This window comes from Zosterops lateralis (genome assembly GCF_965231275.1).
Source record: "Zosterops lateralis genome assembly, chromosome: 2".
NCBI classification, from domain to species: Eukaryota; Metazoa; Chordata; class Aves; order Passeriformes; family Zosteropidae; genus Zosterops; species Zosterops lateralis.
Genome location: NC_139763.1, coordinates 25,202,114 through 25,229,877, shown reverse-complemented (window position 1 = coordinate 25,229,877; position 27,764 = coordinate 25,202,114). Strand labels below are relative to the sequence as shown.

General features: G+C 39.2%; 1 protein-coding gene across 2 annotated transcripts in view; it reads left to right on the top strand.

The window, feature by feature from the left end:
- COL4A1 (collagen type IV alpha 1 chain) overlaps window positions 1-27,764 on the top strand; it is a 120,928-nt gene that overhangs the window by 30,507 nt on the left and 62,657 nt on the right. For both annotated transcript variants that reach the window (XM_083855133.1, XM_083855134.1), the window contains exon 2: window positions 18,283-18,333. In XM_083855133.1, the coding sequence (XP_083711259.1) occupies window positions 18,283-18,333 (51 nt within the window). The remainder of the gene's footprint in view (window positions 1-18,282; window positions 18,334-27,764) is intronic.

Below are 27,764 nucleotides of genomic sequence, written 5' to 3'. Positions count from 1 at the left end.
TTGAAGTGAAAATAGGAGGACAAATATTACCATAGTCACTGAAAAGCAGTTGTTCAACATACACCTCTCTAATGTTAATTTTTCTGGGCAAAAGCTAAGGCTTTATAGAAAATTTATTTCTGTAATAATGCATTTTTATAATCCATTTCTATAGTACTTTAAGTATCACTTTGTTAAATCCTGAAAGTACCTTTCAAGAGTTCTTAAGCTAGTGCCTGTAAAATGAATTTATTTTTATAGCAGAATTGTTATTACATGCATTATCCAGGTACTGCATTTGCATTGCTAGAACAGCTCTTGCCACTTCATGGTCATCCAAGTCCAAATCTGGTCGTGCAACACAGTTAAAGAATGTGCATTGGTAGAGTAACCCAACAACTAAATATTAATGGTGCTGCATGCCTTTACAAGGTGGAACAAATCTGTCACATTACCATACAAGTAAGCTATTAAAATAAAATAATGTCTCCAGGGACCTGTCACTGGTGTGGAAGTTTCCACACAGGCACACCATAAATTGCCAAGAGGAGGATTAGGATGTGAGCTGGAAATATGTCTGTCGTCCCAGGTGTGTGCTGGTCCAGCACTGTGTGCATATAAAAGAAGCCAACCTAAGGATTCTTCAGCACAGAACAACTGGAGCATTATTTAGTTTGTCCTTGAGCTTTTCACTGCCAAAGTACCCCTAAGACAACATTTTACTGCCAGTCGTGTCTTCTGGTCAGAAATAATCAAAAGCTTTCTGTACTTTTACATGTGTTTACATGAGCCTATTGGAAATTTGCTTGTGATTCAAATATTTAAGAGGTGGTGCACATATTACAAGTGGCACTCGAAATAGAAAAGACCAAGAGAGTTTTTCAGTAAGGGAGAGGTTATGAATGTCAATTGTCCTTCTGCCTTTTACTTTAGAATGAATATTTTCATGAGGTATTTGAAATCAATCATGGTTGCTAAGAGAAAACAAAGCATTTTTAATGTCCATTTTGTTTGTGTTTTGTTTTGTTTTTGTTTTAGTAAAAGGCACATTTTTAAAAATTGTTCCATTACTTCTCCATAATTATTTAAAAATTCTGGAAGTAATACATTGGAGGTTTTGCAATGATAAAAATCAGATGCTTTCTTCTTTACAAAATGGTGACACACATCAACCTAAAAGGAAGGAAGGATGTGAAAAATAAGACCAAAGGAAAAAGGATGCTGTCTTAATGAGTATAGCAGAATTTTTGTGGTACTAGTTGCTTGATGTTTCCATCTTCCGACAGATGCTATTTTTGTATAGAGTTTTTCCAAGGGATGAAGTGGTGACTCTGTGATCTAAAAAGTGATACAAGGTACTGCTACATGAGGCCTTCGTTTTAGCATTCCTATTTTTGATGTGTACATTTCAAGACAACTATTTGATGCATCCTGGGATGGTGACATGCTTCTGAGATAAAAACAGATTGATTTTGCTTTTGCAGTTAAACTAACTGTTTACCTAAGCAGCTCCTAACTTTGGGTTTGATATTTTGGATTATTTCAGAAAATTTGCCAAGTGTGGAGACATCACATGACTTTATAACATGGTGTTCTTAACAAAGGATGTAAAATTCTTATCATGTGAGAAATAAATCTGCCATGTTGAATATATATGCATTACTAACAAATAGTGATAAAGTCAGAGTCCTATACTGAAGGTAAGAGAATTTGTGGTGATCTTGTTTTACTTAGGCCAGTTGAAGTGCCTCTTAAATTATTAAAGTTCTTTGACTCAGAAAATTAGACTAAATGTAGTCATATTTACTAAACAAAAGTGTGCCTAAAGTTGTGCTCATATAGCCAAATCTAAATGAGTAGCATGATTTTTCAAAGTTGTCAAATACTCTGAAGTTTCTGATCATAATTTTAAGTGTTGTGATAGGTTCACTATTCAAAAAAAACTGCAGTGGTTTGATTCTGCTTAGTGCCTTGTAAATTTGAAAATTGTGAAGTTTATTTTGATTTGTACAGAGGAGATACTAATGTTAGTCCTGTTGCTGAACTAAACTTTGTTTGTGTTTTGTCCAGTGGTTACTCATTACTTATATTTTTTAAAATTGGATGTTTTAAGTTTTGTCCCTATCCAGCAATATGCTTATTTAGTTCCTCAAAATTGTTGGATGTTCAGAACCTCTTGAAAGTATTTTGATTCACATGGCCTGTTTAGCACCACTTCTGTCTCTTTTTTGAAGAAATTGTGGCAAGGAGTTAGATACTATGGGTGCATATCAAAATAAAAAACCAAATGTATCTTTTTTCTGTCTGGGACCATTTTTTGTTTTGGCAAACAGTATCCATCCTCCCAGCCATTCTGCTGGTGTGTGCAGTTTGTAAATCACTGTAGAGTATGTTCCTTCTGTGAGACACTGTGGCATGAGTACATTTGTGACTGCAGATGTTTGGATTCTGCTTTCTGTTGAAGTCCGTGGAGATTAGTTTTGCTTTTTTTCCTCCCTGATTTCAGTTGGAGTGGAAAGGAATGCCAGACAGAATAAAATTGCAATTCATGACCTTAGATCTGCCCCTTTGGAGAGTCCTATAGGTTCTGCAATCTGAATGTCTTCTCCTCTTTCCCCAACTTGGGATAACCTGCCTCTGTTCTTTGTGCTGCTTTTATGTGTCAACCAGAACTCCTAACCATAGATCACAGAACCTCCTGAATTGAAAGGGACCCAGAAGAATCATGGAAGTCCAGCACCTGGCCCTAGGCAGGTTACCTGAAGAATCACACCATGTGCCTGAGAGCATTGTCCAAATGCTTCTTGAGCTCTGTCAGGCCTGGTGCTATGACTGCTTATCTGGGGATCCTGTTCCAGTGCCCAATCACCCTCTGGGTGAAGAACCTTTTTCCTGATGTTCAACCTAAACCTTCCCTGTCACAACTTCAGCCATTCCCTCGTGTCCTGTCACTGGGCACCACAGAGAAGAGATCAGTGCCTGGCCCTCCTCTTCCCCTCACCAGGAATGTGTAATGTGAAATGAGGTTTCCCCTCAGTCTCCTCTTCTCCAGGCTGAACAGACCAAGGGACCTCAGCTGCTCCTCACACGGCTTCTCCTCAAGGCCCTTCACCATCCTCATGGCCCTTCTTTGGACACTCTCTAACAGTTCAGTATCTCTCTTATATTGTGGCACCCAAACTTGTCCCCAGCACTGGAGGTGAGGCTGCCCCAGCTCAGAGCAGAGGGGACAATCCCCTCCCTTGCCCGGCTGGCCATGCTGTGCCTGATGTCCCCAGGACAGGGTTGGCCCTCCTGGCTGCCAGGGCACTGCTGGCTCATGTTCAACTTGCCATCGACCAGGACCCCCAGGTCCCTTTCCTGCCACTGCTTTGCAGCATCTCATTCCCCAGTCTATACATGCATCCAGGGTTGGTCGCCCTGTCCCACATCCAGGGTTGCCCTCTCCTGCACAACAATGCTGTTTTCCTGCTTTTCTTTCTCCACTCTAAATGCTCCAAGTAGTGCCAGTCTAGAATGATACTCACCAAGGTCATGTCAGGTGATGATAGACGTGTGAACCCTTCTATTTCTTATGCCTCTGGGAACTACTGTAATTTGCACAGTTTAATTATTAAAATGCTTTTAAATAAAGTTACTTCTGTTTCTTTCTAGCACTGTGTATTACTTCAATTAAATGTTTTATCTTAATGAGGTACTTTTCAAACCCAAATTATTTTACTTAATGATCAAATAAACCGTTAGAGACAGAGAATAATAAATATTATAAAAACCTAATATAAATAAATATCCCCTTTAAAACAAGAACCAGTGAAATTATGGAAATAATTCCCTTGTAAAACTTTTGCTTACATTACATCTGGTTAAAATATGCTAATGGTTACTTTATCAAGCAGACTGAATCTGCCCTAAAAACTTGAATTATTTAATAATTAACTTTTTTCCTATCTTTCAACCTCTTAATTACATCAAGTAGAAAAGATACATAAGCCAATTCAAATGGAGTTACCATTTTCCTTGTGCAAGAAACATGAGCTGAGCCCAAAGGAAATGTGATTTTAGTTTAAAAAGAATATTTTTTAATAATTACTCTGTTGAAATTTATGCACTCTTTTTGATCTTTTCTGTGGAGATTTCTGATCTATAAGAGAGTCAAACAGATGACGCTTTTTAAATAAATAAAAGCTAGAAGATAGCAATAAAGTTATTAAACTCCAGTCTGAAGAGCAATGCCAAAAGTGAAAGGCCCCTTGACAGTCATGAACACTTTCTATGCATCTGTAAGGCAGCAGTCACAAGTTTAAGGTTATGTATAGGCAGCATTAATATCCTTCTGGTTAACCACACACTTTTATTAAGTAGAGGTAGTGATTTTAATGACTTTAGTTTTTAACTTTACATGCAGTGTAAATATGAGATTTTTTTAAAAAGTGTTATTTAGATGTGTGGTTTAAAGTGTGGTCTGTTCTAGGGAGTGATTTGGGAATACATCTGGCGCATTAAGGATGTTGCCATAAGAATGACATGTTCTGAACTTTGAGTTTTAGTATGACTTCTGCAGATGTGCTGGCATTGAAAGGCAGTCTCGTGATGTGACTTTGGGTGGTTTTGCTTACATTTATCACTCTTATTCCTGTTCTTTTTGAGGGCACTTGTTGCTTAAAATTGTCAATATTTGCATATTTTATAGTGAAATTATCAAGCTGGAGATTTTTTCATTCATGAATCAACGTGGAGTATTCTGAAACAGCTAGATATTTATTACTTGCAACGAGCTTTAATGCTAGAAAAATGCTGGTCTGTTAGGACTGTGTGAGATTTCACATTTCTTTTGCGCATGACTTGAGGACTTAACATTTTCTGAGGATAATTTTCTTGAGTCTATACTGGTATGTTAGTGGTGGGAACATACTGCAGATCACAAGGATATGTGCTTAGGGATGAAGGATAATTATAAATTTTAAATTTCTTTCTAGATGTACTCTGGACGACACATCTTCTAGAGGTGTTCACAGGTTGGGAAGGTTTTTGGAAAGCTGATTTTCAACATTTCTCTGAGTCCCCTGAGACTTGCTAATTATGGTGCCACAATGTATGATCATCTTTGTATGTAGGAAGCCTGGCTAAGCTTGCAGTCACATTTACAAGTAACTGCTACAGTGAATTCAGCAGGTATTCATAATGATACAAAGCTGTTCAACCTATTTTGAAAAAATATCTTACAAACCCAGATGATATGGGGTTATTAAACATACAGGTCATACAGGTATAGAAAATGGAATGTAATGATCACATTTTTTTCAAGAATAATTTAGATAAGCATAACTTCGGAGATACTTTCAACCTTCTTTCACAAATACAAATAAAAATGAAAGTACCTTTATTGGTTACACTATTGGAGAAGGAAGTATGATCAATAGTATTTTGGTTTAAAGGTAAACTCTGAGGATCTCCATCTTTTTCTGTCACAATAGCATGCAGTAGCTCATAAATTTATCAATTAACTAATTTATCTCATAAAATGATACATGTCTTTGATAATTAAAGTACTTGTGGCACCTATGTCAGTCTTAAACCCCCTGCATCAGACTGTTCCTAGACAGTTTTTCCTGTGGTCCTGTTTGCATTGTCTTGCCCCTTCACTATGGCACCATTTATTTGATTGACCTCATTGTGAAGGAATTCAATAAACTAAATCGTACCATTAAAAAAAATGTGGGTAAAAAGGCCACTGTATTTAGTTCTTGTATAGTTTGATTCCAGGATGGGTTTGATGTGTTGAAGTGGCAGGACAAGAGTAGGGCTGGGACTGCAGAAGGGCAAACAAACCTGTGGCAGGTCCCAGGGTCTCTGGTTGTGACCCAACCCTTCACCAAGTTTCGGGAGGAAAGGCCTTTGTTCCATCCTTTGTCTTGCCCTTTGGGTGCCTTGTACCTTTTATTAGCAGGATTTTTTTTTTGGAAGAACTCTGAAATGGATAGTCAGCCTGCTTCTGTGATAGCCTGTGTTTATTAACTTCAGAAAATTTTGGTTAATTTTTTGATGAAGTATGCCATCTTTAGTATTGACCTTTCACTAGATGAGTGACCTGAAGCTTATTGTTTCTAATTCTAAATAATAAGCATGGATTTTGAATCCTATTTGTGTCTACTTGATCAGAGGAAGATATCTTATTGCTGAAACATTATCTATCTGCTTCTTACAGTTTTTAAATAAGCTGCTCACAAAATATTTGCAGCTGTATCTCAGTGTTCATCAATGTTTGGACTTCTGCTGACCTCTACATGCAGGAATACAGGTTAGGCAAATGTTTAATTTTACTCAACTATAACTTTTCCATCACTCAGGAAGCTGCCATAGAAAAGAATGGATTTTCAGCCTCTCTTCTAAACCATGTTATTTCCGCTTCTGCAATGAAAGCTATTTACTTTTCTTTTTGTACTTAATTAGTACTGCATTTTTGTAAACTGTCAGATATCAAGCACTTCCCTGGATGCTCATGAAGTATGCTTTTATTTACAAAATGCAGTCAGCAACTGAAGTGGTACAATAAAAATTATGTTGTATGCTTTACAAGAGGAAAAAAATCAATTTTTGTCAGCTTCCTGTCTAGTCAACAAAGAAACATAAAAGAAAGAGAGAACTGACAAGTTTGTTTCCTTTTGCGTCTGGCAAATGTTGCACACTAAAATAATATTTCCTGTGGCTATTTTGCTCTCATGTTCCAACATTTCAATTTTTATTAAAACTGGATTTTAAAATGTCAATTTGGAAAAATACGGGTTGGAGAAACTTTTGTCTGTTTTTCATTTGGGCCAGACAAATAAATTAGAGTACATGTCGATAGCACTAGTTTTAATTTGCAACTATGTTTTAAAAATGGCAAAAGCATCCAGTTGACCCGCCACATAATTAAAAATGGATTCCATGGCTCAAAAATAAATTTTAAAAAATGTTATTTGATGATCATTCTAGGTTATTATTCAATTACTTTTTAAATAGAAATTGCTCTGTAATAGATATGTTTATTTGCTGTGCAATGGGCATTTAGAATGTCACAATCCAGTTGCAAGTGGAAATGGTTTTTGGACTAAGGAGCTAGTTAGCGTAGGAAGACATGGCACTGTAGTTCCTACCAGAATAAGTATTCTGCTGTGTTAATGTAAGGGTGGCATTCAGAGCAAGTTACAGGTTCAGGCTACAGGACTTCAGGGCAATCTAAGCCTCACCGATGATTTACACTGCCTTTCTCTGAAATCCTTTATGCAATAAAGGCTCTTAATTAAGAACTGAATCCAACATGAAGTGTAACTACTGCAAATGTGCATTTAATGAGACAAAGTATGAGTTTAAACCATCTCATTTGCACCTAAATCCCCTTTCCATGTAATTTTGATGTTCTTTGTATGGACAAGGAGGACAGCAACATCTTGAAAGAGGTCCATCCAATCCATCCACTCCTGTAAGCCCAACGCACACAAGTGCTGTGAGCCCTTGGGAGTCATTCAAGTCATTGTTAGCTTTTATTCCAATCTTGTGATACTGCTGCTCATCAGGTAGCAAAAGATGTGGGCTCCTTTCCATACCTCCTAATTCTCAGAGAAGTTTTGCAGTCCATGGGGTGAGGCTGTGGCAAAGCTCATCTTCATCGTTTTTGTTGAAGTGAGGTAGAAGGGAGTCAAACTGTCATAAGCTATGGGTGTCCAAGTGTGTTTGTTAAAGAGAGAACCTGTTATTCACTGGGGGAAGTATTTTCCTCCTGCTGGCATTGTCTGTGAAGGATCTAGAGCCAGCACCTTGCTCCAGATGTGAGGTGGTGCCTCAAGGGCATTGTAAAGTCTCGCACAGCAGACCTTTGAACTGAAATAATGATTTGAGGGTTACTTCTCAATTATCTGTCCAGTTGCTGAAATTCACATATGTTTTGAGGGTTGGGGTTTGTTTTGGGGTCTTTTTTTCCTCCCGTTTTCCTCTCTCTAGACTATTTCTTAAAAGACAGCACCACTTGGAAAAGCTGGAGTCTTACTGCTTAGCTGGTGCTTCTCAGAGAGGAATAAAGCATCCTTTGGGATAATTTCTTTGTAACAGCAAAGGAAAGAAAAACCCTGCGTTTTTTACTTCTAGTTGATTATCTTTCTGCTTCTTAACAGGAGCTGAGCTTTCACTTCTCTATTGAGCAAGGGCTTTTGTAAAACCATGAGCTTTGCATTTAGGAGTCGGGACTTTTCAATAGTCAGACAGACCCATATGCATCTGGAGTCTTTAGATATGCAGTAATGTCCTTTGAAATGCAGCTTGAACTGAGTGGATAATTTCTGGAGTGTACAGAGTCTTTAGAAGAAAAGATGTTGGTGTGTCCTGAAGAGAAAGCAGCTTGTAATCAATGGCATTCTCGACTGAAGCAAAAGACAAAATTCAGTGGCCTGTTAAGGAGCAGAGAAAGCAATACTTTCCCCTATGGCTTTTTAGGAGTCCAAACAGATAAATGACTGGTGATTTGTGGCTCAAATTATTGGTGTAACTCAACTAAAGTTTTAAGATGGAGCTTAAGAGAAGGTGCCCAGATAGATTGATGACTGGCAATTTATTAAAATATTTGAGAGAAAATGCATTGTGTAGGCTTCTGGTACTGCTTCCAGTCCAAAAATTATTGTAGTATTATAATGCAAATAGTGCAAAAACATATTTAATTTTAGGAAATACTCTTCCAATTTTAGACCTTCCCTGTGGTGCTACAGTTTATAGAGCTGACTGTCTGCAAAAAGTGGCTGAAATCTTTCACTAGAGCAATTAAATACAGCACTTTTTTTTTTTTTTTTTAACTGTAGCAGTGACATTGCCATAGGATGAACCTGTTTGGAAGAACTTTGAGATCTGCGGGGAAGAAAAGTGGGTTTACCAAATGAATTTTTGTGTATTTTGGCTGGCTGCTAAGTAGACTAAACATGCTACATGCTTCTTAAATCCTGTGTTTGACAAGGATGTTGAACTGCTGTGGTTACTACTGCTGTTTCCAGAATACCATAAGGCTCTTAAAATGTACCAATTAGTTGCTCATTAACAATCTTGTGATTCGTTGTTGAGTCTGTTGGCCAAAGTGAGGCCATTGCTATCCTACCTGTTTCCTCTTCTCAGTGTTACTCTGGGGATGAGCAAACTAGTGTTGTGAAGTGTAAACAATGTATTTAAAATTGTTTCTATTAATTGTTATTTCATTGTCAGAAGTTTTGAAAAAGTTGAAGCTCCTTTTAGAATAAAAGATAACTTCACATGTTTTACTCAAGAAATCACTTTGGACAGTTCTGATAAATTTATGCAATTAAAGTTGCATATGTTCTAGTAAAACCTGCTAATCTCTAAATGCTCTATCTGGCAGAGACCTCCTGGAAGGGTTTTAGTGGCAAGTTGTATATACCTGCAATTTGCCATGGAGATCAGTGGAATCTTCCATTAAGGTTTTCCTTGCAAAACTGCAACATTTGACAGGTATGGGCAAATCTTCCTGGTAAGGTGAGATGGGACTGTGCATTGGAGATATTTGTGCTGTGGAGGTTCAGCCACAGCTTTGGGGAGTGATTGCAGCACTGCTCTGTCTGCACTGAGGAGCTACTGCCCTGCCTGTGCAGAGCCTTGCTGTGGGTCAGCCATACCCACATAAGCCCACATTGTTTCCTATGTACTGCAAGTTCAGGCTTGGGGAACCTGAAGGGTAAGGAAGGAACTGCTGATGGGGAGCTGAGGACTAAGAAGGAGCAAGTGGACCCTGGTCATGCAGTGTATGTGACAGGGAGGCAGGAGGCCTCCTGGGCAAGACCTTGCCCATGGTGATGGTGTTACCTGGAAGTGCACACAACTTCTTCCGCTGGTGATGGATCACACTGCCTGCAGGGTGATTTTCTTCTTACCACTGTGGGGTGGTAAGAAGAAAATTAAGAGCTGCACAAGTGAAGACACCATGCTCAGTGGAAAGCTTTCCTCAAGTGGTGTGAGTTGAAGACACAGCAATCTGTGCCTGTGCTGGACTGTGTGCACTTGGGTTTCTCCTCTGTGCTCAAACACAGAAGTCCAGTTTATCTTCTGTGCTTTTCTCACATTCTTTGGTGTGCATCCCAACTAAGAGGATTTTGCTTCTCCGTTTATTTAGTCTAGGCGAGAATGGTGGAGGCCGAAGACCTCTGCTTCCCAGCACTGTGTTTTTTAAAAGCTGTTACTTCTAAATGTATTGTTTATGTTGATGTTCATGTTTATCAGCTAACGGAAGGGAAAGCACCGCTCACGGATGTGCTGTACACATTTGCAAAGTGGCTTCACTGGCTTCCTGTGTATCTCTCCTGAGGCATCTCCTTTGCTTTCTGATTTGTGAAAATGCCTTGCTTAATGGGGGCTACAGCTCAGGAAAGCTGCATCTCCTCTGCAGACATGCTCTTTCAGTGCACTCCCCAATGTAATGGGGGCTTGCTGGGACCAGCCAAATTTAAAGGGAAGACTTAGTGATTGGGTGGACAGCATGGCAGAGGTGGCCTCTCCATCAGGACCAAACCCACAGCAGCCACAGGGATGGTCCTGTGCCCTTGTGGCCCATAGTGGTGCAGCTCTGGGGATGGTTGCCACCATGGCATCCACCTCTTACCTCATTCCCAATGCTGCTTAGAGAGGGCTGCTCCCTGTGAGAGGAGGGAAGGAGAGAATCCACCCTCTCATCCTGGTTTTGCCTCCAGCCTTGGTTTGGAAAGTGCTCAGAGGTGGAAGTTAGCTGGAAGGGGCTGCATTACCTCTTGAGCTGGTGGCCACCATCCCATCTTTTTCAACTTCTGCCTAGTTTTGGTGGCACTGTGTTTTGCCTCCCTGCTGGAACTGTTTTGGGGCAGGCTTTCAACCACACTGAGCACCCATACTCAGACTTACTATGGATACTCCCCATGCTTATGAAAATGGGGTCGTGCACTGAACAGCAAAGGCTCAGGGGCCAGAGAAACTCTGAGACATTTCTAGAAAGCAGTGAAGCCTTGCAGGTGTGGATTTATTGAGAAGACAACAAGAAGACTGCCACCTGTCCTTGCACAACCAGCCACCACCCCATTGTAATGACACTGTTTCCATCTAGCCAGGTTATGGCTAGATCCAGCCTTGTACCTCTGGCAGATGCTGCAAGTGGTTGTGTGGATCCATCCCATAATGCAGCAAGAAAAACAAACTTACGTGATTTGTTTTGGAGTTCACAACCTCTCTGCCTCATGAACAAGAAAGCAGTTTGATGTTTGGTTAGCCCTCCACTTGTACATGCTAGGATTGCTGACTCCAGTTTCACCAAACATGCGAGTTACAAGACAGGGTGTTTGGATCTGTTCTGTGCAGGACTTTTTTTGCAGTTTGCTTTGTGAGCTCCAGGGTAGTTGTATATGAGGAGGGTGGTAAACTCTGCCATGGAGTGCTTCTGGAACAGGGTTTTCTGTCCTCTCTGCAGGTTTTTTTCAAGTTAGCAAGACGAGGAATGGGAGTTTCTTACCTGTATTAATTGGCTTCAGTTTGCCCATTAACAAAGTAGAAGAGCTGAGTGATGACTTAGCAGTGATTACCATGATGAAATTTCGGAAAGGTCATGCCCTTTGAAATGTATTCCTAAAAGCGCATGTCACTGGGTGTTAGGAAGCCCTGGAACATGCTCTAATTCTCAGCTGTCAGTAAAGTAACATCAGTGACTTCAACACCAGAAGATCCTACTGGTATCTGGAATTTTTTTCACTTCTTTGAAAATAAAACTAAAGGTGGAGTTCTTGTATAGGAAAAGGGTACAAAACCTACTGTATGAATAGTCACTTGGTAAATACAGCCTTCTTTGTTGGAGGCTGAGCAGTATCTGACTGTCCATATAAATAGACCTGTTAGTAGATAATGCTTATGGGAGGCTTTTTTAGTTTGTATTCACAAACCAGTTATTTGCTTTGAGCTGTGCAGTATGGAGTTCTATAATGTGATTCTGAAAATTTCCCTAAGTAAGCAGATACCTTGATTGTTTCCAGAGCTTCCTGTAAAAGAATGTAGTTAGAGGAAAGAGTTGTTTTAAATGTCATTTTTGTCCAAATATGGAACAACAGGAATAGCTATATTTCCTGTGAGCTAACGGGAAGCCCCCTGGATTTGCATTACTTTGTGAAAATGATGTTCACATCACCAACAGGAAGGTCGTATTCACAAAGCAGCCTTTAGGGTAGTCCCATGACCCTACCTCCAGGATAGACCCCTGGGGAATTCGGAAAAGAATGCGAAAAATGAGGTCCTAGCAACAAAACATTTTAGCACCAGCAATCTGATATTCCTTTGATTGAGAAGACACGACTAATTTTTAACATATTTTAAGTGAAGTACTTCCAAGTGATGCTAATTTACAAAATAAATATTTTCATGAATAATTAATTTAAAATCTACTAAATTCTAAAAAACTGCTAATATTCTCATGAGTGACTGAAGTACACTGGAGATAGATAAGAATCTGTAGTCTGTCTGCAATTTTTGTATGAACATCCTGCATGATTCTGGTAACACTAAAAACAACAACAAAGCAGCCCTCTCACCAGCCAAACAGAAAAACTCTGCCAAAAATCATATATGAACAGCCCCCTCCTGTCCCAATAGCCATAATAATTTTTTTCCAATTGTATTTTATAGAGTTTTTCTTAAAATTAGATTATCTTCTGAAAATTGTATAAGGCTTTTCTCAGACTAACAGAATATTCTGAGTTGGAAGGCATCCACAAGGATTATTGAGTCCAGCTCTTAAAGTAAATGGCCCCATACATGGATTAAACCCAGTCTTGGTGTTACTAGCACCATGCTCCAATCAACTGAGCTAAACTTTTAAATAAAACCAGAGCTGAATTGTCGTAATTAGTTCAAATTTCATCATGCACGGCAATACTTCAGACAGTGACTTGCCATTCCTTTCAGATATTATGAATATGTTAATTTGGAATTTGGGACTCTAAACTTAAAGTTCCCCTGAGACTAACAGGACTGCTTAACTCATGCACTGACATGCAAGTAATCATGAAGTGTCACAGTTTTCCACTGCATAGGTTTGTCCAGGAGATTTTTTTCATGTGGTCTAAAGCAATCCTCAAAAGATATGTTAGAAGGATGGCTCTGCATTTACAGAGATTAATGAGAGGGGACCACTTCTGCTTCCTCCTGATACACTCATGTACATCAGCCTACAACCAAAGATGGTCTTCAGGAGAATGAGCATTTTAATTCTTAATATTAATAAACATTTGGAGATTATTGTGTTGCGTGTATTTCCCTTGCATAAACACAGGCATCTGGTGCCTTTTGAAATACTTACATAGACCAAGCAGATATGACCAGGAACCTAGAGGAGAGCTGTTCCCATCTGGCCTGGCAATTGAAAGGAGGTGATATCCCACAGGACATCTTGAATGACACTGATCTGCTATCCTCTATGAAGACAGGATCTGCAGACAATTGAAATGACACAGCCAAGAACTTTAAATAGCTACTGCATGAAGCTTCCAGTCACTGCAGACGAGAGCTGAACTTAATTTAGTGACCTAGAGGGTTAAAGCTTCAAAACCAATAAGTCTTCTCTTGGTTTGGGGAATTCCCTGACCAGTCATAACTGAAGTCTACCCAGTTATGATTTGCTGGGGAAAAAGTAAAAAAAAGGACATGAAGATAAGCTGTGGTTTGGAGGTGTTTTTTTTATTTTTTTTTTAATTTTTTATTTAACTTTTTTGTTTTTGTTTTTGTTTTGTTGTTGTTTTTTTTTTTTTAATAATGAGAAAAATAACTCTGGAGAGGATGAAAGACTGGAGCTTGCTGACATTAAAAAAAATTGTCCTTTTGCTCACTATTTTTCTGTCTGTAGACATCTGAAATTAATGGGTTTACAAAAGAAATGAGAACTGTGTTCAACTTATGGTCTTTGCTTTAAGTCCTCAAAAATGAAGGAATAGCAAATGATCCTTTTCCTGAACCATTTTAAGAGTTGAAGTTCAAATCATCAGTCCAGAAAAACTGGCTTTATATCAACTCCTTTAAGGGTGTATAACTAAAATTTGCTAATTGCTAAGACGGTGCATTTTTTAAATCTTTTTTGTTCTAGCTAAGTTTAAATCAGGAGTTTTAGCTACATGATTTTTTTCGAAGTTGTTAATGGACTGTAAAATCAGTTAACAAAATGCTAATTATAACTGGAATATAGCAGTGGTTTCCTCTGGTGGTACTTTGCACAGAAAAGAGCAGTTCTGCTAATTCAGTGGTTGTATCTAAAGGGTGAAGACAAGAATAGTAATGCAGCCAAGGAGCTATTTTGACATCCTGGAAAGGGAAGAAAATATGAGAGGAATGCAAGATAAGTGTCCTGCAGTTGACACAACTCCCTATTTCTGTATTTGGTGGGATGTGGGATGTGAAATGTGAAGATATTATTGATCTCATGTCAGCTACTTGAGTTGTATGCACCCGTGCTGAGGAAGAAGTGTGGTGTTTGCTACACAGGATAAATCTCCCTTGGGCTTCCAGGAGACCGGATTTACACACAGGTGGGAAGGGGCTGATTTGTGGAGAGAGGAGAGTCGGACTTAAAGTTGTCACTGTCAAACAGCCATCCTATTGGCCTAGCCTTTCTTGTGTTTCAGCTTGAAACTGCTATTGGAATTCAGCTTAAATTGGGGTTTAAACGAAAGCAATATAGAGTGGGAAGTCTACACTGTTTAATGAGAAAACATCATCACTTCAAGCATCCCATCTAAACAGAAATTGTAATTTTATAGTGAATTAATCACAAGATGAACTAATTATTATTATTATTACTTTTTTGAAGCACTTTGGCTATGAATTAGGTAATTTGTGAATAGTCAGAGAATTTTGATAGCTGTGCTAACCTCACCATTCACCTGTTCACAAGATTTTTTGTGATTTGAAAGATACTGCATTTTGTGCAGGAGAAGTGACTGTGTTCCATGGAATGAGATTTTTAACTTGAACAGAGTCACGTAAACAGGAAGAAGTTAATTAAAATTTTACCTTACATTTGTGCTTTACAGGCTGCAATGTGAACTCGATTGATACCTGAGCAATTAGCCTTAGCCCGTGGCTGCTCAGCAACTGAAAATCAGTAAGCAGAGCCTGAGGTGATGTTGTGGGAAAGAGAACTACATTTTGTCTTGAGAAATGCACTTCTGTAAGAGAGTGTAGCTTCCAAGAACTGACTCTGCCTTTGTATTTTTTTGGAGATGTCTGTAGCCTCCAGAAATGGTGCATTTCCAAATATGGCAGTCGTCTCCCTCCTAGGCTGCTCATCTGGCTGTTCGCATCGTTCTGTGCAAGTTCCAAGCAGTAGTCCTCAAATGCCAGGAAAGTAGCTGGACGTGGAAAAACAGGGCAGAATGCAACAAGTCTGTAGCTGTGATCTGACAGATGTCTTACAGGCTGCGTTGCAGAGCAGAGTGTGTTCCGCCTGCTGCGGGGAATTTTAGCAGCTTTCTCAGCTCTGTCACTGACAGGGCTTAAGGCTCATAAGGCTCAGTATGTGGGTCATGGAGGATAGAGGTCCAGATTGGGATGCCCGTTCATTAACAGAACTTCTTTTGAACTATATGTTAATGTGATAGAAAATAAATAGGTATCCCTTAGGCAAACACTCAGGCTGCATGTAGCACCTCCGTGTGTGTCGTGTTGAAAGGATGTAATCTTTTTATAGTTTAATACTGATTTACTAGGATGATTCACTAAGCTTATCAGTTGCAGACAGTCTGGGAGAATGAAATGGAATGGAAATGCTTGTCAAGAAATGAAACAATTTGCATCACTAAAATAAGCTTCTGTTTCTGGGTAGACGTATATTTTGTGGGTGGAGTAAGATAAAATTAATGTCCTCTAGTGTTCATAAGAGGCTGGCCTGTGGTGCAAGGAAGCTATGGCTATTTGAAAATTGTGAGTGTACCATGCAAAATAGGGGAGGTACCTGGTGCAATGCACCTGGCCAAAATCTTTGGATTAGCCTGTAACTGTCTCCTAGACAAGGGATAAAGAGCCTGCCTTTTCATCTACCACTCCTCCCCACAGATTATGCTTCCTGCCCAGCACTGTTCCTTCTCTGTTTTGGCACTTGGAGGACAGCAGGGATTGTTCCAAGCTCCATGCAGTTTCTGGGGAAGGTGTTGTCTCAATGAGTGTGTCTGGGAGATATGACAAAGTTATTTCTCTCTATTTGTCTCATTATATCTAATCATATGTAGTGGGAAATCATTAAGTGGATTATTCATGTCATGAGACTGATTTAAAGCCAAAGTTGAGAAAGGAACAATAATTTGCATAGTTTCACTTTAATTGCCTTGTGATAATTCCTGTACTTGCTGTAATCATTCTTCTCTCTTCCAGCATCTCATTACTTAAGTGCCCCTTTGACCTCCTTAAAGAAACCTTTGATCCACAAACTTCTTCCAGTCTGGCCCTCCCATCTTCCCAGAGGAACAGGAGGAAAAACCTCATACTTCTTCCTAGTATAGGCAGAATGTTATCGTATTTGCTCAGATTCTAGATGCATTTCAGTAGTTGAGGATAATGCTGTTCAGTAGTGGCTGTCATTGCTGGCCAACCTTCCACCCACCCGCAGAAGTTGCAGTCAGTGATAGCAGGAGATGATGTTTCTGTAAAATAAAGGCAGTGTTTTGTACAGCAGGTGCCTGTTCTGGCATAGCAGGCTGCAGCCCTTACCCCAAACAGGGCCTTGTGCAGTTGTTCTCCCTGGTGCTCAGTACCTTACCTTCCTTGCCTTTGGTTATTCTAATTTGAGGCATTAAGGAACAGGAAAAATTGAATATAATGGACTCATTTTTTGTGGGGACAAAAAGAGGCTTGAAAGCACAAGCCCATTCTTCTGGCTATGCTAAATTTGAGAACAAAACCATACTTAAATAACAACATACTTTTTTTCTAAAATAATAGGCTGAAGGAAATATGCAGGGATTAACTTGAAAACAGATGTTTATAATGATTCAGTGACTTATGTTAAGTACATTCCCAGCCGCAATTAAAACAGACTTCTTCTGCATTTAGGGGATGTGTTGATAAAACTGATAACATTCTACATGATCCTGGAGGAGGAAGTATGAGCTACAAGCTTGCGTCCTCCAGCTGAGCTCTCATCAGTTTTGAAAAACTAAGAGGTCACACCAGGTCACTTCTTGTAATGGGAGACCCAATGTTTTTCCAGGCCTTACCATGTCCTGCAAGCAGTAAAGCCAATTATTCAGTGGGTGGCACTTTTCCCTTCTGATACTTACTGGGGTTGCACTGCAGCATGTCTTGGTGTTGTTTTCAGATCCAGTTCTCTTTCTGCACTACATGATAAAAATTCCTTCTAATTATGTTAATTCTCACATTTGTGTAAATTTATAATATAACATGGTAAAATGCTATAATAATGTAAGATAAAAAATTGTAACTATTTTTGCTTTATGTCAGTATGGAGAAAATTCTACTTCAAGAAACAAATTCATTGGATGTACATATACAAACAAACAGTGTCAACAAAAGCAATAAAATTTTCAGGAGATAGCACTGTAGTTTTATTGGACAACCTTTATTTTATTTTTTAAATTATTAAAGCCCCATTTCTATTTGATGCTTTACTTTAAAATAAAATGTACTTACCAAGTAAAAATGTTACTGTGTTATTTAACTTTCTGGGGTAATATTTATTGGTCTCACTGGAGGCTTTCCAAATTCAAAACGGATTAGGTACATTTTCTTTTCATTTCCCAGAAGTACCGATATCCCAGTAGACTGTGGAGCCTGCAGGTGTAGAGAGACAGGTGCCCAGCATCTGTGCTGAAAGCTGTCTCAGGGGAGGTGCTGTCCCTGACTGCATCTGGATAATGGCCTGAAGGGGCTGCTGAAGGATCTCCTGTGCGTTGGTGGAATATTCACTGATACAGATGTTTTGCTTCTTTTCCTCATAGTTTTTTTCTGAGGGGCATGACAACAGTAAAAGCAATTGACTGCTGAGTTGCTTAATGGTTGCTTCATGACTATGGGGAGAAAAAGTAGAGAGTAGCCCAGATGCACTTAAGAGCATCTTTGCTAACACAAAGTGACTGTAAGATTTTACTTGTGCACCAGTTAATCTGACTTCTGTCATGTTACTGTATGAGCTTAAGCAAACATTCCCTGCACTGACCAGCCTTGCACCAGTGGGGTGTTGCTGACATCCCTGGCTCATTGCAGTATGTTCTGCCTGTCACTGAGTTCAGACAGTTAATTCTCAATTTCTTTTATTTTCAGGGATGTTCCGGTTGTGGAAAATGTGATTGCAGTGGAGTAAAAGGGCAAAAGGTAAGTCAGCTCTGTCCATTTCATTTTCTTGCCTATTTAAACCACAGGGCATAAAATCTCCTGGGAGTCAGGTGAGCCGTTGCATTCAGTGAAGGCTTGCCCTGCCAGGGAGCATTGCCAAGGCCAGGCCACGTGCTGGCAGCAGGATCTCTGTGTCTGTGGCTGCAGAGGGCAGGAGAGCCCAGGGTAGGGGGCAGGTGAATGCCCTCACTCTGGAGTGAAGCCCCCAGCCCAATGGGGCCGTGCCCTCTCTCCTTCCCCATCCAGTGGGATGCTAACCTGTCACTCTCCCCTTTCCCTCACCTCATCTCCAGCCTTTTCAGTGGGTAGCAGGCTTGACATCCTGACCATCTTTGGAAGTGAGGCAAGTAGTTCAGTTCAGAAATGCTCCTCTCAGCATGCCGTGCAGATTGCTCTCCAGGATGTCTGTGATGCATCATAATCAATGTACCCTGACCAGGATTAGCCTTGGGAAGCAAAGACTTGCAGTAAGAAGAGGGAGGTTAATGATCAACTTAGATGCAGAAAAGTGTTGCAGGTCAAGGAAAAAAACAAAAAACTTTTGACAGAACCTTGGAAAGGAGTTTTAAATTCCCATTCAGTTATCCAAACTTCTTGTGCATGAAACAAAAAAAGGCACTTTAAAGTCTTATTTTAAAGTAGTAACAGTGAAGAAAAATTGCACTTAAGCATTCCATGAATTCTCCCTGTAAACTACCTGCTTTTGTAAATATTGTAGACATTCAATCACTCTCCTTATCTCTTCCAATTTTGCTTGTAGAGATTTTAATCTATGGTGTGTTCTCTTGTGCGTGCATATGTGCTGTACATCTACCACTACAAATGAATGTAAACCAGTTTTATGATCCTGTGGTTGCTTTGGGTATGCTTTTTGAGGTGAGTTGTTTAGGTCACCCAAAGAAATACTTAGAAGAGATGGGGAGGTTGTTTGCTTTTTTGTTGTGGGGATTGTTTTGTTCTTTGAAATAAACAGACAGCTGGTGTTCTGTGTTGTCTCAAAGGCAATAGCTGCATATTTATGGACGATGGATTTAAGAATGTCTGTTGGTGGGTTTTCTTTGGTGTTTTCCAGAAACAGAATGTAAATTACTTAATTGGAGGCCCAAGCAAGATAATTTTCTTTGTAACAGAGCATAGACTTCGTGATAGAGATAAAAAGTGTCAAGGTCTGAAACATCATTCAGATAGAGTCTCCTTTTTTTTTAATGACTCATTAATGTCTGTTTAATAAAAGTCAGCTATATATTGAAAAGAAATTCATCAAAGATTTGGGAAAGGTCCAAGACTCTGAATTAATTCCTTGATAGCTTGATCTTACTGCTCAAGTGCAAATGAGTCATGGTAGAATGAAGGAGACATGTTATAACTCTTTCATTGAAAGACATCAGTTTTCAGTTCATAAAGTATGCCAGCGTCTTGTAACAAGATAATTTGAAAAAAGGATAGCTTGGGGAAATAAATAGTATTAAACCTTATGCTTCATTTATTTCCAGCTGTGTTCCTGTCTGTTTGCTAGAGCTCTTGCTGGTATTTTTCATTTGCATAGTCCAGAGTCTCAAAATGTTCTCTTTAAAAGAAATATGTGCTTGTCTGATATGCTAGAATCCAAAATTACTTCGCATTAGTGTAGGCGGTTTTTAAAATGTTAATGAGAGAAAAATATCTGTCCATAGTAACAGAAGACATACTAAATTCCAGTGTGTCAGTGTACTCTCTGCTCTTCTTAATGGGTTCCATCACAAATTTCTCTGACTTTAAGCAGGTGTATAGTGAAGTATTCACATAATTTTAGACTGTGTAGGAAATGCAGTTACTGACACTAGGGACATCTAGATAGGTGAATGAATAGTTACACCTAGAAAACAATACTCAAGAAAGGCTTTTAAAGGTATTTTGGAATGCATTTAATGTGCATGAACCTGGCTCAGATCAATGCTTCCTCATTATGTTAACTCTGTTTCAAACATACTTAGGATTTTGAACAGAAAACTGAATTTTATTTTAAAAAAATCTGCCCCCTGCCCTTCAGCCCTGTGTAGTTTTTAGTCCTGATTCATTATCTTTTATGTCTTTCTAGAATAAGGACAATTGGTCCCAGGCCTAGAGACAGAACCAGTGAGGGAAAGTAAGGGGGGAGCATCTTTCCTGCTTGCCTCTGTAATACTTCTGGTAAATGGTGTTTCCCACAAATGCATTTGGATTTGAAACATGTCCCTGCTAAACATGGTTCCCATTAACACACACATCAGTAAAGGTACCTGCTGCTTCAAAAATCTATGTGAATATTGCTTAATCAGAGGACAGATTAGAAAGACTGATCCTAACCAAGATCTGGGCTGGGAGAAGGCTGCCGTGTCCTGCTCCTGTGGTACCCCAGGAGACCACCACATAAGAGAACATCTGCTTCCCACTTCTCATGTGGGAGCACATATCCACTCTACCCTGCACCATCCACAGCCAGCATTCTGCCTACACTGGAAACCCTTTTGATCTGGCTTCCATGTCGTGCAGAAGTGCACAAACGCTGAAGGGCCTTTTCCAATCCTCCCACACTCTTCAGCAATCCACCCACACCACTTCACTGCCATGGGAGCTTTGGGAGCTACGGAAGTGGGTGCTGGGTTTACTCTTTAATGCCTTAATTATTAACATCTGGAGAGATATTTCCTACCATAGTGTGGGAAGAAGTTCCAGACCCAGAAGTTACAATCCAGGGTTTAATTAAAATTCATTTGGCCAAATAATCATATTTATGATCTCATCAGAAAAAGTGCTGAAAATGGTATTTGACTTAAAAGTCGTGAAATGCCCAGGAAATAGTACCCAAGGGCACTTCAGACATGGAAGAGTAAATTATATTACCATATTTTTCTCTCTCTTTGAGAATAACTTCATCAATATGATGGCCATATTTAATGTGTTGGCTCATCAGACTGTTTCCATGAAAATTGCATTTCTATGCCAAACTCCTTTAACATGACTCATACGTTATCAAGGGCATATAATTGACAAACTCTGAGGGTTTTCATCCCTTTCAGAAAATTCAGAAAGTGAGCATAATTGCAACAGATGGCCCTTATCCTATAAAGCCTTTATTATTTTGCTGAACATCAAGCTGTTGTTTTAAGCTATATAATGTCAAGTATCACATATTTGCCAAACAAAAGGTACAGAAATTTTAGGAAAGCTTAATATTGCTAAAATAATAAATAATACCTTACTGTTTTTCATTAGAGATTAACCTAAAACAGTGTCCATTCATTACCTCTTATACTTTTTATTTGGTTTTCTGCATAATAACTAAACTGACTAAACTGTTCCGACTAAACCTCACTGAAGTGTGAGATCTGTTTAAACTGATTAGAATTTTGAATGCTTGCCTGCATTTTATTGAGCTACTTAGAAGAAGACTGTAGCTATGTTTTGTCTTTTATGCCTACCTAGATTTTGAGAACAGTTTCAAGCAGCTGTTAAGATAAGAAGTGCTAGCCGTTAGTGCGTGCAGAACAAACATGTTAAGCATTTAATTACCATTCAGAACAAAGACTGCACAGAGATGAGTTAAATTCTCCATGTACTGACTTTTTCTAAAAAATGTTCCTTCTCTCATTCATGACCATTTTCACTGCTTTTACTCTGTATCAGAAACATGTGTAAATGGAGGCAACACTGGAACCTTGCTGTAAGTAATACACAATGATTAATCTTAGACTTATCAGTTAGAATGCACTGAAGTATAAATCCTCATTCTTTAGTATAAATATTTTATGATGATTTCACTGTCTCAGCATTACCCACTGAAAGTTGAAGTCAACAAGAATATCAAACATGCTTTTGTAATTGAGCATGAAATATTGCTATTAAAAACCCTCACTTAGCTAAATAGAAGACAAGAATAGAATTAACTCTTAATGTATCAGCTGGTTTTGACATTTTTATTGTTTGAAAGCAGGAAAACTTGAGCAAATAATTTTATTTTGGCGTATATTTGCTTCCCTAATTCTGAGACTATATCTTCTTATTATACCTACATAGATTTTAATTCTCTGTTTGCCTTGATGAGTACATCACCACTGTGTGGATTGACCATGCTGAAGAAGTACACAGACTGGCTTTGCTTGAGGTATTTTGGATCTGGAAGCCACGTAGCTCTGACTTAGACTGAGAGTCAGTGGGACATCTCTGGAGTTCCCCATCAACAGGAGCAGAGACCAGTGTTTTCTCTCCTGCACACTTCTACAGCCTTAAAAATCACAGATAGTTTTGGTGTCTGCAGGGGATTGTTCTTCTCCCTTTGCTCTGTGTAATGAAGAGTTGACTGTTGCAGTGGACTGCGTCCCTGTATTTTTTTTTAAGGTTTACCAGACTAGGAGGACCTTTGAGGGTTTTCTGTCATTTTACATATCAAAAGATAGAACAAAAAATATTTCTAATATTGATGCTTTAACACAATATAAACCTCCTTGTTGGAGAGAAGTCCTGGAAGTCATTGGGAAGACCACTATTAAGTACTTCGAGTTCCCTTGATGATATATCAGAGGCAACAAGTCAGTTCTTTTAGTAGAGCAAATCAGTAATCATTAGATCTGTGCTTTTCATAGTCAACCTTTATTAGACTTCTAAAAATCAAGAATGTTCAAATTTTTTATCACTTTTCATTCACTCTGCTTGGTTTTAGTAAGCACCGCTCAGTGCTCCTAATTAAGTCCCCTGAGAACAAGAGGACACAGTTTTAAGCTGTGCCAAGGGAAATATAGGTTGGATATTAGGAAAAAGTTTTTTATGGAAAGAGTGATTAAATACTGGAATTGTCTGCCCAGGGAGGTGGTGGAATCACCATCCCTGGATGTGTTTAAAAAAAGACTGGATGTGGCACTCGGCGCCATGGTTTAGTTGAGGTGTTAGGGCTGGGTTGGACTCAATGTTGAAGATCGCTTCCAACCTAGTGATTCTGTGAAGTGGCTGCTGTAGGAACTTGGTATCCAGCAGGAGTTTATGCCTGAGCTGGAAAGACTACAAACTGAGGACACTAAGGAAACCTTGGCCAAATAATGTATTCTGGAGATGGCTATAAAGTTGGAAAGAAGGGTGACAGGCAATGTGGGAGGCAAGAATGTGTCTGCAGTCTGGAAAGGGCTAATAGATAACATGAAATCATCTAATTATGCCTGAAAGGGCAGACTCAGAAGACAGTAATAAAATAAGCAAAGATACTGATCAGCTGCAGATCTGATGTTCTCCAGGGAAACTTGTGATTTGTAAATATTTTTGAAAGTCAGGATACTCTCACAATGGTTTTTGTCAATTCTGCTTTGACAGTAGTGTATTTTTATTGATTTGTCCTTTACTCAGAGAAAAATAATCTTTCAAATTCAAATCAGGGAAAAAGAACATCATGTTTCAGGAAGAGAGCTAGTATTCTTGAAAAGAGCAAAATATCAAACAACTTTGAATAATATTGACTGTGATATGCTAAATGTTGAAAAGTTTTCTACTCTTTCTCAGCTGTCAGACCAAACTGCTAAGTGGTTTCTGAAACTATCAGCTTTTCTTAGTTTTAAATAGTTATAGGAACCATTTGTCCCAATTGTCTCTGGCAACATTTTCTATGTTAAGATATATTTTTGCACTCAGTACCGTGGGTATCTTAGATTAATACAAAGCAATGGATTACACTGATGTCCTGGTTTGAAAAGCAAAATGAATGAGAGGATCCAAGTCAGAAATATAATTTAATAAGAATAAAGGTAAAAAGGTAAAAAATAAAATAAAATAAATGCAATAACACAAAGGACCACTGACAGAGTCAGAATACAACCTGAGCAGGATGGTGGAAGCAGTCCAGATGAGGTGGTCTTCCTGAAGCAGAGATCCTATAGAAAGGTCTGGTAGCTCTGGTCCTCTAGGAGTCCAGTGGGTAAGGGCTGCTTGTACTGTCCCAAATCCCAGCTTATATCCAGGTGAGAATGCTTGGCTCCTCCCCCTGGGCGGAGCATCTCACAATGGGATGATGAGTTGTGAAGTGGGTCCTTGATGGCCCATTAAACAGAGATAACACCTGGAGGGAGTTACCTGTGAGTCATGGGCAAGGCGTTGATGAGCCATTAACAGAAGACAGCCCAAAGGCAGAGGGCCTGGAAACACTAGAGCACTGCCCCACTTGGTTTCAACAGTTCATGAAGATGGTGATATAATAAATACTTTGTGTACATCCTATACTACAACCCAGGACAACTGATCAATTTATCTCTGGAAAGAGGGCTCTGAAAGCAGTAATATTATGTGCTGAGACACACTCATATTTCGTTTTCATAGCTGACCTCTGAAAGTATTCACGCAGTAGTATTTCATTTGGCACAATATGACCTTTTAAGCGGCTGTTGCTAGATGCAATGTCTTTGATTATAAGGGTATTGGCACAATGAGCTCAGGCTCTATTCTTCATGGAATGAAACAAGCTCACGAGGCTTGATTTAAATTTGCACAACAACTGTTAGTGTATGCCTTCATTTTAGTTTCTTGAAGGATTGCAGGGCCTTAGCTTGATCTGAAGTATGTGAGCCTCCAATGAAGTCAGCCAAGTTTTCCCCAGTGTGAGATCAGAATAAGATATGAAAAGATATGTAAGATCTCTGCTTCTTTGAAATCTTAATGCTTGGGAAGCAGAGCTGCCCAGTGCCTGTGCAATACCTGTGCATAGCATGAAATCTTCCCAGATTGAAAATTATGTCCATACAATAGTCAATAGATAGTTAATATCTACTGACTAGATCCTGATTACAAAACTTTTGTCCTGATGTGCAGTTTTTCAGTATCTGGTCTAAGTGCCCACTAAAACTCTGTGATACTGCAGGGGTTTGTGGGTGTAACTTAGGAGTCTGGGACAGCCAACTCTGGGGTACAGCAGTAGCTGCATTTTGTAGTCAACCCTTTAAATTTCTTTAAATCATTCTGCTCTTCAATCTATTTTGCATTTGCTGGGAATCTCAGAACAAGACAGACATTAAAACAGACAGTTCTGTGATATGCCAGTTCCCACACAAGAATTTAATGCTTGATGCATTTAATAATCGGTCTCTGTGTACATTTTCTCTATAGCAATATTCATAAGAAGTGACCTGGGGGTATATAATTATCATTAGGGAATCATAGTAATATGGTATATGGTAGTCATCTTAAATCACTTTCTAGTCTTTCTAGCCAAGACCAAAAAGTGGTTTGGGAAGTTGGTGGTTGTGTTTTCTTTTTAAAATCTCAAAGCTCATGGTAGTTAGTTGTTTGCTTCCTTTCTCTCAGCTACTTCTTATCTCAGATTTTAGACCTATGCTTTCAGAGAAAGGTCATAACCTAGATTAGTCACTGAAAACATCTGGCCATATGATGCTGGCCTTCAGAAAAGCAGATCTGGATTTTCTCAGAGTTTAGATTTCATTAAGGAATGGTAAAAAACCTAAATTTTATACAAAGTTCTCAAAATCGCTTTCAGCAGAAGCAATAGCAAAGCTTGTAACAGTATATGCCTGGAATGAGATAGAACAGTAGAGAAGCAGCATGAAAGTGGGATTTTCAAAGAGGAAACCTGAAGTAGCTGCTAAAGGAGTGATAGTGGAGTACTTTATGACACAGGGAAGTTTCTAACCTGCTGGAGAACATATTTAGTTTAGCCACAGAAGAAGTTTAACATCACAGTTGGAGCAAAAAAGTTGGGAAACCATATTTATGAGCTGTTGAAGGGGATTTACATTTCTTATCAAGTAACTGCAACACCTGAGAGAGGGCTACAGAATAGTTAATTGAACTATCAATAAAATAGGAAAGAAAGTTGGATTAAATGGTGAAAATAATGACTAGCTTTCAGTAGTAGATAAAGTATTCTCTTATGTAATCTTTAACAGCAAAAGAAATGCAAAATCAAGGTAAAGCCAAGGGAAAAGAAACTTTGACTCCTGTCTGAAAATCATGTTTATATCTCTTAGAATATTTAAGAGTGATTGGAATGGCAAAACGTTCCCATAAATTTTGTAGCTCTTAAAGAAAGCATGTGACAGCTTCCTCCGAAGTTCAGCTGGAACATTTTTAAATGTATTGATATGCCAACAAAAATAATTCTCACCAAGGCTTGTGTCAGAGTTCAGTGTGCACAGTGTACTGAGCTGAGCTGAGTGAGCACAGTCACTAGCATCAAATGGGGTGTTCCTTTACTCTTTTCTCACTGGCAGTAAACAGATGCAACAAAAGCACTTCATGGCTAGTTAGCAGAATACTTAAAACCTTGAGTGGGTTTGGTAACCGATAATTTTGTTAGGTTTGCTCGAATGCTGCGCAGAGACTCAAAGAGATCCAGAACTACAAAAGAAATGGTTTTAAGTGGTGGTGATGGAGGGGAAGGACTCTAGTATAGAGGAGCAGTCTAAAATGCCCTCTGGCTCCAATGTCAGTAGTTAGGTGAGGCAAAGGGAAGAATACCAAAGGCTTTTACAGCGAGCAATGAACAGAGAAGCCTGTGCCACCTCCGTCTGTATTGCAGCACCTTTAATGGGATGGGGAGCTAAGGATGTGATCGCAACACCTCAACTCAAACTTCATTTCTGTCTGAAAGTGTGGAAATAGAGGCTGGAAATCCAGCAAGGACACCGTCAGCCCCGTGGAATTCCAGTAAAAGGATCTCTGTAGGAAGTTCCAGGTATTAAATGCAGTGAAATCAGTGTTAAGGCAGGAGAACTGACAAAAAAGGGGAAAAGACAGTGTTTGTGAAACTCTCCAGAGTATAAGCTTTAGACAGCAAAGCTGCCTTTGCCCGCTGTGTGTCACTGGCTCCATCAGCTTTCAGGAAGAGCAGGAGAGGGGCAGGAGGGAAGGGCTGTGCCGCGGGGCTGGCAGTGTCCCAGGAGCCTGCCTGTGTCACTTCCCCGCGGGGTCCTCTGGGTGGCGGTCAGACATTACGGATGTCGTGTGCTCTGACCGGCCTCTTTACGTGGTGTGTTTTTTTTTTTTTTTTTTTTTTTTTTTTTTTTTTTTTTTTTTTCCCGTCAGAAAACCCTTAAAGCCACCTGCTGAGCAATACACCAACTTCTGGTTGACACTTACTGACAAGGATACTGACATCCTCTACCATGTCAAAATAAGAAAGATACTTGTTTTCATTACTGCTAATAATTATTGCATCTTTGTTAACTTTACTGAATTAGGCTGAACAACCTTGGAGGTATTTCAAAAATATATATTGGTGTGTCTATTTTACAACGGATCTGGTTGAGTCAAGAGACAATAAAGTGAAGAAGCACTGATTGACACTTTTGAGGCACAATGTTGTTTGCCTTGTGATATTTACATGATTAAAAGTCAGAAGCCAGAACATTTCCTCTATTTTGTGGAAAGATATTTTACTCCTGTGGAACTTTCAAAATGTT